Source organism: Fusarium phalaenopsidis (genome assembly GCF_050370095.1).
Source record: "Fusarium phalaenopsidis strain FUZ10S chromosome Unknown contig_32304, whole genome shotgun sequence".
Lineage (NCBI taxonomy): Eukaryota > Fungi > Ascomycota > Sordariomycetes > Hypocreales > Nectriaceae > Fusarium > Fusarium phalaenopsidis.
Genome location: NW_028145404.1, coordinates 2,769,177 through 2,780,429, shown reverse-complemented (window position 1 = coordinate 2,780,429; position 11,253 = coordinate 2,769,177). Strand labels below are relative to the sequence as shown.

General features: G+C 54.3%; 4 protein-coding genes across 4 annotated transcripts; 1 reads left to right on the top strand and 3 right to left on the bottom strand.

Moving 5' to 3' along the window:
* Window positions 1-126: 126 nt before the first annotated feature.
* Window positions 127-1,101, bottom strand: LRP88_10131 (histone-fold-containing protein; the record flags this gene model as incomplete). Its single annotated transcript, XM_083246599.1, has 4 exons — window positions 127-333; window positions 388-560; window positions 619-843; window positions 936-1,101. The coding sequence occupies 4 exons, from the start codon at window positions 1,099-1,101 to the stop codon at window positions 127-129; spliced, it is 771 nt and encodes a 256-aa protein (XP_083097712.1).
* A 4,538-nt stretch (window positions 1,102-5,639) lies between these two features.
* Window positions 5,640-6,280, bottom strand: LRP88_10130 (tubulin-binding prefolding complex subunit GIM4; the record flags this gene model as incomplete). The annotated part of the gene is made up of 4 exons (XM_083246598.1): window positions 5,640-5,672; window positions 5,736-5,928; window positions 6,088-6,178; window positions 6,244-6,280. The coding sequence occupies 4 exons, from the start codon at window positions 6,278-6,280 to the stop codon at window positions 5,640-5,642; spliced, it is 354 nt and encodes a 117-aa protein (XP_083097711.1).
* A 287-nt stretch (window positions 6,281-6,567) lies between these two features.
* On the top strand, window positions 6,568-6,860 carry LRP88_10129 (COX assembly mitochondrial protein; the record flags this gene model as incomplete). Its single annotated transcript, XM_083246597.1, has 2 exons — window positions 6,568-6,601; window positions 6,658-6,860. The coding sequence occupies 2 exons, from the start codon at window positions 6,568-6,570 to the stop codon at window positions 6,858-6,860; spliced, it is 237 nt and encodes a 78-aa protein (XP_083097710.1).
* A 332-nt stretch (window positions 6,861-7,192) lies between these two features.
* Window positions 7,193-10,970, bottom strand: LRP88_10128 (uncharacterized protein; the record flags this gene model as incomplete). The annotated part of the gene is made up of 4 exons (XM_083246596.1): window positions 7,193-8,447; window positions 8,789-10,420; window positions 10,477-10,521; window positions 10,579-10,970. The coding sequence occupies 4 exons, from the start codon at window positions 10,968-10,970 to the stop codon at window positions 7,193-7,195; spliced, it is 3,324 nt and encodes a 1,107-aa protein (XP_083097709.1).
* Between the last annotated feature and the right edge of the window lie 283 nt (window positions 10,971-11,253).

The following is an 11,253-nucleotide window of genomic DNA, read 5'->3' as shown; positions in this document are numbered from 1 at the left end:
GATCCATGTGATCCAGATCGCGACTGTTGTTGGTTGTTGTCGACTTTCCAAGGGGTGATAAGCCAGCAGCGCATGCAAGGCCTTGCGCCTGCAATTCTGACAGATCCAGAGGTGACTAGAAACATCTTAGTAGCCATCGCCAGCACCAGCGCCGTTATGGCCAGGCTGCGATCCATAGATGTAGTTAGGATCACCGGCGCCCTCCACGCTGTTTGCGCCTTCGGGGGCAAACTCGTTTCCGACGGCACCGGGCTCAGCCTTGGCATCGCCCATCATGCCACCAGCCCAAGGGGTGTTTTCCATGACTCTGTCGCGGTTTGACTGATTCTGTTGCTATTGGCGCATGTTAATAAAGGGCGAAGCGCGCAGTAAACCTGATATACTAACCTCGCGATACTTGGAGAGATACACCTTGAGAGCTTCGGCGTAGTTCTCAAATCCCAGAGATGTCATTGCAAAGAGGATATCCTCGCCATTGACAGTCTTGCGCTTTTCCTGCTGGCACTTCTCCGATGCTGTGCGAGCCAACCCCGTCAGCATGCTGCAGAGGAGAGACATGACTCGGATCGCAGCATGTAACTGCGAGTCCTGAGGGGGGTAAGAGGAGTGCTAACGTACCTTCGCTGGTGATGAAGGAGATGAACTCACTAACACACTCTTGCATGCACTCCTTGGCTTCCTTGGCTATCTTTGCATTTTCGGGCAGGGCATTCTTCATGATGCGGGCGACTGGAGCAAAGTTGCGAATGTTAGCATCAAGCTCATCAGCTCTATCGGCCTTGGAGGCGCGAGGCGCTTTGGGCGACTTGGAGGACGAATCGCAAGACATGGAGCCGGCCAGATCTGCACGGCTAGAAGGCTGAGACTTCGAGCAGCTCGCGCACGAGGAAACGAGCAAATCACGACGAGGGCCCCTCTGGGGATAGAGCACTTACCATTGGCTATGGGCAACCATCGGTCCTGTTCTTTAACACCCTCGAATTCGTAGCCCGCCGTGTTTGCGGCCTGTGGGTCTTGTTGCTCGTTCATTTGTGCTTCGTCCTCGGGTGACTGTGCACCTTGGTCGACCTCCTTGGGAGGGGATTGGGGGGAATCCGACATATTTGGCTACCTGCAGCGGCTGCTAGCGTCCTTTGTCAAAGGGGATTTCGGGCTGGCACAGCTGGGCCTCGAGATGATGTGTCCCCAGGCCACGTCGCAGACGGTAGGGCTTGCAAGCGTCGTTGGGGTGTGTGTGAGAGGAGAGGGGTCTCTGTCTGCAGTGCTGCGTCAGTCCTGAATGCCGGCGAGGGCTCTTAGTCGCTCAGGCAGGCGGTCCCTGGCCCGGGATCTTGGGGCTATGACGCTGGGTTGCTTGGGGCTTTTGGGGGGTGTGCTCTGAGGCGTGGTTGAGGTGCCCTGCTGTGGGTTGTGGATTTGGAGGTAAGGTAGATACGGAGCGGAGCTGGAGCCGGAGGGGGAGGGGTGGGACCTTCATCGACGCAGACGCAGGGCCAAGAATGAACGAGGCCAGGGACCAAGACTTCAAGGTCGGGGGCTCTGACGGGAGAGAAGGGCAAGGGCAAATTGTCCAGCAAAGATGCGCGAATCTGGGAGAGACGGGCGGGTGTGGATGAATCGCGCGCGCGCAGTCTACGCACCTCTCTCTCTGCCTTTCTCGGCGAGTTATTGCTTGCAGCAGCTGTCGGCCGGTGGTAACGGCTGACAGATACAGATCAAGGGTTAATGGCCGAGGCGCGCAAGGGCACGTAACACACGCGCAGGATGGAGGATACGCGCAGGAAGGGGGATTATTGCGCGCAGGTCGCAGCGGCAGGGTCCCAGGCGAGGCAAAAACCGGTATAGTATGGCCGTTCAGGCGCGTCTCAACGTCGGTGGGAGGACGGAGCGGCGCAGGTGAAGTCGCGACTTGAGATGGCGACGGAGCGGCGTTGCGGTGCGGTGCGGTGTTGACTGCGCACGGAGGGAGTACCGGGTACGGGTACGGGTACGGAGCTGTACTGTACTGTAAAAAAAAAAAAAGGGCTGTTACACGAAAGGGTTCGCAAGCGTTCTCGTTCGCCAATGCCAGTGGCAGATGCCAATGGGTCGCGGGGTTTGGGAGCTCTCGCGTCAGCGGGCGACGATGGTTGGAGCTCGACACTGAAGGGACCAGCTTCCCAGAGGGCACTGTCCTGTGCGGATCGGATCACAGAGGGGGACCAGACCGGGGCGTGTGTCTGCGATCGAGGGAATCTCGCGACGGGGTTTGTTTGGTTTGCAAGAGCAGGGGGACGAGGAAAGGAAGAAAGCTCACAGGCCGCGGCTGGAGGCGAGGTTTGAGAGGGCGAGGTGCAAAGACGTGGAGGGCGAGAGAGGGTGTCTGAGTTGTTCGCTTGAGTCGCAGCGCCGTCCTAGAGGTGCATATGTGGGGTTTCTCTGGCTGGCGAGGTGAGCAAGAGGGCAGAATCAGTGACTCCAATCCAGGCTGAGCAGGGAATAATTCGAGGCTCAAGATGCGGTCAACAGTAGACGTGATGCGAGCTGAGACTGGATGGGTTAGCTAGTGAGAGGTTAGAATCATGTTTCGTTTCCCCGGCACGCAACAACAAATAGAAATGGAAGCCTGAGGAGAAAGCCTAAGGCTAAGGCTCCGGGTTGCGCGCGCCCCCAGCCTCAGGAAGGCGCTAATGGTGACCCCCAAAGCGCCTCCAGGCCCTGTTTGCTGGGTGCTTTTTAGGTCGTCCATGGCACCTGCCGCACTCCAGACCTGTTTTCCATATCGATAACAGCAACTGCCACTGCCAGGTGCAGTAGGCTCGGGGTCTGCCATCGCGTCTAAGCCCTTTTGGAAAGAGTCTACCCAGCCGTTAGCGGGTGCCCCTACCATTCATCGTCATCATCACGACACCCCGCCAACGACGTGGAACAACATTTGTTGTCTTTGCTTGGTTATCTGATGGACAACAAAGGCAATGGATACATTTCTGATAGCCAACAGAAGTTATCAATCTGAAGGTTTCCTCAGTCACGTACGCTTCCGGCCCGTCCGAGCACCAGACAATCCGCCTCAAGCCCAAACTCAATGATCCCCTCAGCCGCTAATCCCTCCAAGCCATCCATCCTTGGTAACAGACACAATTGCTGCAAACACTCCCCACGGCCACGGCCACGGCTACACCAGGTTCAACACGAACATGGCTCCGGCGGTGTGCCGCAAACTCTTCCGTCCGGGGGGCCATCCATCGCATCGTACGAAGGAGGCCGTGTGTTCCAAGTAATACCTGCCTACTTGCCTACCTAGTACTGACCGAGAAAACGTGTATAGCCTAGTGCCCTACGGCTAAATTTAGGGCTGCCATTCTCACCTCCTTCAAAAGCCCTCCAGGCGAGGCCCTCTACATCGACAATTGTGCCTGTTGATCAGGACATATTCACAGCGCCATGCGGAAATCGCCCGACCTCCAGTGACACGGGACGGGGCACCTCAAATGACGTCCCGCCATCACTCACACACCTCCAGCTCTCCACTGACCGGTGACGATCACGTCCGCTGGGACGGTACTCGGAGGGTGGGCCATCTTGAGCCCTCATTTGGCAATGGCAGAACCTCACCAAGCCACCGCTGTCGTTTGTCCAGCAGCCAACCTGGTGACAGGGCCTGGTCCGGTCCCAAGCCCGTCTTTCGGCCGGTTGGGCTGGCCTGCCCTCACCTGGGGTGATACCCGTCTGGGCCTCATTTACAGTACTCCCTGTAAGCTGCCGCAGAGCACCTCGCCACGAGGCTGGTAGCCTGTGATGATGAATATGGTCCAATCGAATACCAGGCTTCTCTTTGAGTCTGTCAAGGGTTCAAGACGACCGTGGACAGTATCCTACCGGGCCATGGGAACCCACAGAGCTGGGGTCAAGTCCACAAGAAATCTCGTCGATATCACCAATGAGAACTCGCATCAACAAAGGTGCTAGATCATTCGTACGACGACTCGAGATGACTTCATTTCCTCCCAGCGCCTACCGGCATCACTTCTCATCAAGCTGTGACATGAATGTCGGAATCACATATTACACCCAGCCGCTCGGCGCTTCTAGATCTCGATTCAACCTCATCATTGGAACCCAACCCCGTGCCCCGTTCAGTCACACTTTTCAGCACATGTGCCTGAGCCGTAGACGAGTCATGAACTAATAGTTACCAAGGGGTTGCTGCTGGGTCGGCCTTGGCTGGCTGATATGGCCGCACTGGCGCTGAGCTGACGAGATGATGTGCGTTAACAGCCTCGCGACTCGTGTGCCTGGATGCTCCAAACGAAAGTGATAGGTGCGCCATGATAAAAGTCCCTGAAAATCTCCTGAGCCTGTCATTGACCATCCAATCCTGAGAGGCTGGACTGTAGGTCAGCGGTTCCAGCCCTCTGCCATCAGACAGGCAGTCTCGTCCGAAGCTCATCTAGGCAACCCGATGTAAGCTGCAGTCGGTCATCCCGGGATCCAGGGTTGATTGGGCTTGAATACATCCATGCCTTCCAGAAGCTATATCTCGGGACGACAAGCCGCATGCAGCGCAGAAACGACTACTGCGCCGCATGGGCTCTTGGAGGGGGACGTGGGCGTAGCGGCAGCCAGTCAGACGCACATATCCCAGCCTCGAATATGCCTCCTCGCAGTAACAGCCGATCTGTTGCCCGATGAGTTGGAACCCGAATGAACCAACCCCCACAGGGGGGTCTTGGTGATGGGGAAGGGGCAGTGAGGAGAAGCAGAGCAGTGGTAGTAGTGTTGGGTTGGTAGTTTCAGCTGCAAACATGCCGTCATCCTGTCCACATCGTTCAGCAGGGTCTACGAAGCTCTTCAAGCCCCCGGTGAGGATCGAGATGTTGAGCGATTTGATCCGAGTATCCAGTGCCAGTTGTCCGTTTGTTATTCTACCTGAGGCATCGTTGGCTGTCCAAGGTTCACGCAGTCCGCCTCGAGATGCATGTCTCTTCCTTTTGAGGCATTAAACAAGAGAAAAGTCGAAGTGTTGTTAGTTCCCAGCAGGACAAGGATGCTGAGGCCACAGCTATATCAGCACCTCAAAATTTGAGGGTCAAAGCCCGTAGTGTCAGAAGAGGTCTACAAGTTTCACTCAATGCAGCCATCGCCAACTTTGGTCCAACATGGCCAGCATATCGAGATGCAGCCGGTGGGAAAGCCTCGTCAATCGGGGCCTCCTCGTCCAGCCAAAGACATTCGAGACCTTTCCCCCCGCCCTTGCCCTCGCATTCTGTCTGTGTCCTGCATGTCAAGAAGCCCGGGGGGTTGAGGTTTCTGGAGCCTCATGCGGTTGGGCATGGAGACGCCCTTGCCGCCAGGACCCCACCGCGCGCACAGAAATGTACAACGCATCGACACCATCTTTTCTGCTTGTTCAGCCTGAAGGCATCTGATGGTAAGCAATCAATCGGCAGACTTGGGTGCCTGTGGTCTGGTAGGCGCAAGAGCATGGACGGTGGTTTCGGGTCAGAATAGACCGAAATCGTTGCGCTTGGTTGACCCCATTTGGTCGCTTCCAGCATGCACGTTGAAGAGGAAGACGAAGGACGTCTGTAGCTTTGACCCAATCAATATCGCTCTCTTACAAGCGAGTACTTTTATTTCGTTTTGTCTTTGTAACATGATTATTGCTGTACAACCTGCGCGTTGTTCTTTTTCTGTATAGTGTATCAGCGTCTGTTCTTCAGCACATCAGGCAAACAACTGGAGATTCGACTCACCTTCCACTTCTCAAGATCATCCTGCTTCGTCTTGTACTGCTTGACAAGATCATCAAGGACCTTACGGAGGCCTTCTTGGTTGGTCTTGAGGGCTGGCACTACATCCTTGACGGTCCTCTCGACAAGCACACCGTTGATGAGGCGGAAACACTTTCGGTCTCCGGAGAGAGGCTCTAGAGTTTCCAAAACAAGCCTGGGCAAGCACGGTCAGAATAGGCGGTGAAAGCGTTTCTTGAGCGGTGAAGATGCTAAAATGGCATGACAGCGGGAGGATGAGGTCGACAAGCCCCGACGTCATGCCGGGCGCTGGAGGGTGAAGGAGTCAAGGCAAGGTGAGGGAGGGTGTGCGTACTTGTGCTCCTCAGCTTCTTGCTCGATGTCACCGATTTTCTGGGCTATTTGCTGCAGAGTGTTCTTGTAGTTGGAGTAGGTGGCCTGGAGATCTGTGGTTTGGAGTTTTGAGTGAGAAAGGATCGAGGTGGGATGAGATGAAGGAGGTGAGACTGACCCTGCTGCTTCTTGGCAGGGACCTGAGCCGAAGACATGATGGGCGATTTGAAGTCTTTCTACAGGCCTGACTCTGTAACTCTGGACGTATTTTGCTTGTCGTGGAGGAGTATCAAGTGTTGATATCGCCTCGAGGAGGAGAGTGAATGAGTGAATGCCCCTCCAAAGAGAGGCTCCAAGTTTGGGTGGGCGTCGCCTAACCTCCGACGTGGTCCGTGCGCTCCGCATCCAATTCATCAATCAATCCCGTCGACCTGTGGCGATCATTGGATTTCTTTCCATCCTCCAGGGTCCATTTGACTAATTCAACGCAAACACCATAGCCATGCATCCTCACCTTCACACCCAGAACGCCTTGGGTATGCTCCAACACCCCTAATCTCGAATCTGGCCATCGCTAATCATTCAATTGCAGCGTGCGAGGAAGTCATCGCCGCCCTCGAAGAGTGCCACGCCAAAGGCTTCATGCACAAGGCCGTCGGCAGCTGCAACGACGCCAAGGACAAGGTCAGCGCCTGCCTGAGGGCCGAGAGGACAAAGGTCCAGGCCGAGAACCGAGCCGCCGCCCGCGCGAAGCGAGACAAGATCAAGGAGCAGCAGCGAGAGCTGGGCCTGTAGCCGGCACGACCGAGAAGAGCCCCACGACCGAGTTGATTGCTACGATTTTGTATACTACACGACTGGGCTGGCGTTTTGGGACAATTGGAATGCATGGAGCGGGCGTATGGAACGAACCGCAATGTACAATCATCAACCACGCAACTATACTCGATTAACAGACTCGATTCGAAGCAGTGACGGATACAATTGGTGTATATACCCAACTCTTCAAGTGATGGGGTGATAATCCAGCTGTCTTTACAGAAGTGCTAACTACAACAACCATACAGTCGAAAAGACAAAGGAAACATCGTAACGAATGGTGAAAACTATGTACATGGATCAAGATCTTACAACATTAGGAAAAGTCCAGCTACGAGAGCAAAGAATGTCAATGCGCCGTCTATCCCCCTTGCTACATGGCCGGCTGCCACGATAACAGGAGAATCTGGAGGCGTCGTCGGTATATTTGCCATAGGAACCGTAAACACCTTTAGGTCAGCTGATGCTCCGGCTGGCTCGGGTTTTGGTACAGCCTCGACTGAAGGGGCCGATGATGGCTCGACATCTTTGTCGGGCCCTATTTGCGGCTCATATCCTGGTCCGGCAGGCTCGCCATGATCGTTGCTTGGAACTTGCTCATGTTGAGAAGGGTCAGGTTCACCGACTGGTGTATGATTACCCCCAGGGGGGTTATTCTCCTTGTTGTGCTCTCCAGTTGTTCCGTCATGGTGAATAACAGGCCGGTCATGTCCACCATACCCATTCGCTTTTGAAGGGGGGTGTCCAACTGGAACAACTGTTGGCCTAGCTTCAGCTCCTCCCGGCCTTGGCCTATATTTCGGGCCCGGATTCTCATCGTGAGCAGCTGCGGGAGAACCATCTGGGCCATCTTCCGGAGTATAGGGGTTGCTCGTCATCAACGCCGGATTAGCACCCAGCGGAATGGTCAGCTCGATGCTGCTCTCTCCATGATAGCCACACGCGTCGCAGGCGGTTAGGATAGTCGTCATCTCCACCGTCGGTATCCTTTGGAACTGACAGTTGCGGCAGGGAGGATACTTGAGTGTTGTGCAAAACTCGGCCACGGTTAGGTAGGCCGGGTCATGAGGGTCGAGCACGGTATAGACGACCGTTGTGACAATAGCCTCAAAGGTTGCGGACCTCGACAGGTTGCCCGGGTTGAATGAGCTCGAGGGTAGAGGAGGTGGGTTCACACCAGGCAAGAAGGTGGTAGGAACAGAAGGAGGAGAGTCGGTAAGTGACGCATCCCCAGGGCCTCCCATCGAGGCTGAGGTTTGGTCAGGGCCTATCAGCGTCGGCTCGAGTGAGATATCCTCAGAATTAACCGCTGAAACGGATGTCTGGTCAGGGTTGTTTAGCGTCGAACTGAGCGAGACATCCCCGAGACCAGCTGTGGAAGTTCGGGCAGGGTTGCTCAGTGTTGGGCTGATCGAGATATCCCCAGAGCTCGACTGCGAGACTACAGTTCGATCAGGGCTAGTCGACGATGTGCTCACCGCGGTGATTTCGCTAGAGGACTCCTGATTGGCTTCGGCAAACAAATACAAGGTGAGCAAGATGCCCGGCGGTGCATCTCGGCGACTGATACGTCGGTCAAGTTGGTGTCTCTTGCTCCTACTCGCATCCCCATTCAGAAACCCGCCACAGAAGAGTGTTGGATCTCCGGGGCATGGAAGATCACAACTGGCATCCACAGTCAATTCTGCGGAATCCAAGGAATCTGCCGCGTAGCAAGATCTAAGCAATGGTCAGGGTCACATGCTGGAGCTTCAAGCTTGGCTACTAACGTATCATGGATGCCCACAAACCGCCGCCCGGTAGCCATCAATATACACTTTCGAGGTGTCATGTCAGTTGCGCTACCGACGATATTGAAGCTCGGGTAGCCTTGCACAGACGATAGACACCCAAAGTATATATACCGATCTATAGCTGGCACGTTTGAAGCATTGGGGGTGGAGCCAGAAACTGTCGAGGTTGAGTCTGAAGATGAAAGAATAGAAGAATCAGCCGAGAAGCTCGTGGCAAGGGGTGACGAGGATGCTGTCGAGTCGACGGTCACAGAGTCCTGGACCGACAATGTTGTGCTCAACGGGGCCTGTGAGTCCGAGCCTGTAGACAAAGATTTGGGTAGAGGAAACGAGAGAGAAGAGGTATCTGGTGACAGTGTCTCTGGTAAAAGGGCGCTGGTGGAGGACTGACCAACTGGCGTATTCGTACCGGGAGACTCAACACTCCCTGTAGGTGTGTCCACAGAGGATATAAATGATCCGCTAGTAGTAGAAGGCTGCGGCTGCTCAGACTGGTTTGACTCCGTTGTCGAAATGCCGCTGGTAGAATCAGTCGCCGTTTCAGTCATGGACTGAGAGGTAGGGGTGGCCTCCAAGGCGGACGACGACTCCAAGGTGGAGAGTACAGCTGTAGATTCGGTCGTATCGGTCAAAGACTCGTATGTTGTGTCGCTTTCGGTGGATGCTATGGAAGAGATTTGGGCAGAGGTAGTGATAGCTGTGGAGGTCGTCTCCCCAAGACTCTCAGTTGACTGGTTGATGGTAGCCAAATCTGTAGTGGTTGTTGTCGATTCTCCATTATCTGTAGTTGAGTCTTCGGTGGTCTCGCTTGAGTAGATAGTCGTGGTCGAGTCGATTATTGTGGTTGTCAAGTCGGTGGTGGTGGTTGAATCAATAACCGCAGTTGAATCGGTAGTCACAGTTGTATCAGCAGTTGTAGTAATATCAGTCGTCGTAGTTGTGTCAGTTATGGTTGAGTCGATAGTCGTAGTTAAATCTGTTGTCAGAGTTGAATCCGTGGATGTGTCCAAATCGGTGGTGGTAGTTGAATCCGCTGTGGTGGTCGAATCCTCAGCCGTAGTTGTGTCTGTAGTCGTTGTTGTGTCTATAGCTGTAGACGTATCCATGGTCGTTGTCGTGTCCATAGTCGTAGTTGTATCTGGGACCGTTGTTGTGTCTGTAGTTATGTCTGTAGTTGTCTCTGTGGTGAAGTATGTAGTTATCTCTGTGGTAAAGTCCGTAGTTGTCTCTGCAGTCGTAGTTGTCTCTGCAGTCGTAGTTGTCTCTTCAGTCGTAGTTGTGTATGCGGCTGTAGTTGTCTCTTCAGTCGTAGTCGTGTATGCGGTTGTAGTTGTCTCTTCAGTCGTAGTCGTGTATGCGGTTGTAGTTGTCTCTTCAGTCGTAGTTGTGTCTGTAGTTGCAGTTGCTGACACACCTTGAATGTAGTATCCTGTAGCAGTCCCAGACGCCTTGACAGTGGAGAAATACTCTGCTTCCCCAGGGGTAACAGTGACGGTCTTTGTCTCATAGTTGATGTCTGGGCCCGCAGGACAATTCTCACAGCCTCTCATCCGGATGAGAGCGGCGCTGTCCTCGAACCCGTCGTTCAGGTCATACACGGCGATCTTGACATTGACTACTCCGGCGCCCGTCGCAAACCCTACGAGTATAGGCGGGCTGGATTTGTCGTACTCCGTCAGGCTGTTTGGGGGGGTGATGGAATATGGAGGGTCCATGAAGGCATTGCCAAGGTCGAAGATTGTTCTGGTGTTGTCAGCCGCTTCATACTTGTGGAAGATGGATAAAGGTTCGCAACTTACGTCAAGCTATTGCTGGCTACGTCAACACGCAAAGCGTCATTATTGCTGGGATCAATTAGCTACGCCATTCTCAAGGGAAATAAGGCCAAGTTCAAAGCTCACCCGCCATAGTCGTTGGACGCAAAGGCGAATTCCAACTGAAAGCCGGTGAACGGCGGAGATATTGAGATGTCGAGACTCAATACCGCCGCGTCGAATGTGTTGCCCCCCATGTATCCTGGCTGTGAGTTGTCGTTGTCTGACCCGGGTACCGTTGCTCCATCTGCCCGTCCCGACGTCAAGATTGTGCCGGAGCTGATGCCAAAGGGCCCATCGCTGAATGTCCCCGAGGCGACAGAGGCCCCAGTGTATGAACCTGACAGGAGAGATATCCCGGAGCCAGGCATCATGGCATTGCCCAATGTGTTGCCGTCAGCATTGGTTACAATTGTGAATCCCACACCAAGCGACAGCAAAATAGCCGAAGCTATCAGGCGGCTCAGTCGAAGCTTCATGTTGAAGATTTCGGCAAAGGCAACGCTGACTCTTCGTGCGGGAGTTCAATCTTGTCAAGTCCAGGTCTCCCATTCAATAAATAGGCCAGCGGATGCCCATCGCCCTGGATAGACGGTCACTAAAATAGCTATGTTGCATCCCACGAATGCATTTTAATCAGTACTTGAAACCTCAACATTTCTAACGATTTTGGTTGGTAAACCTGCAGCGATCAAGGCAAATGTAGTGAGCTAAAGGGCGAGTTTTGAAGCATACCAGATTCACAGCCCTTCAAGCCACCTC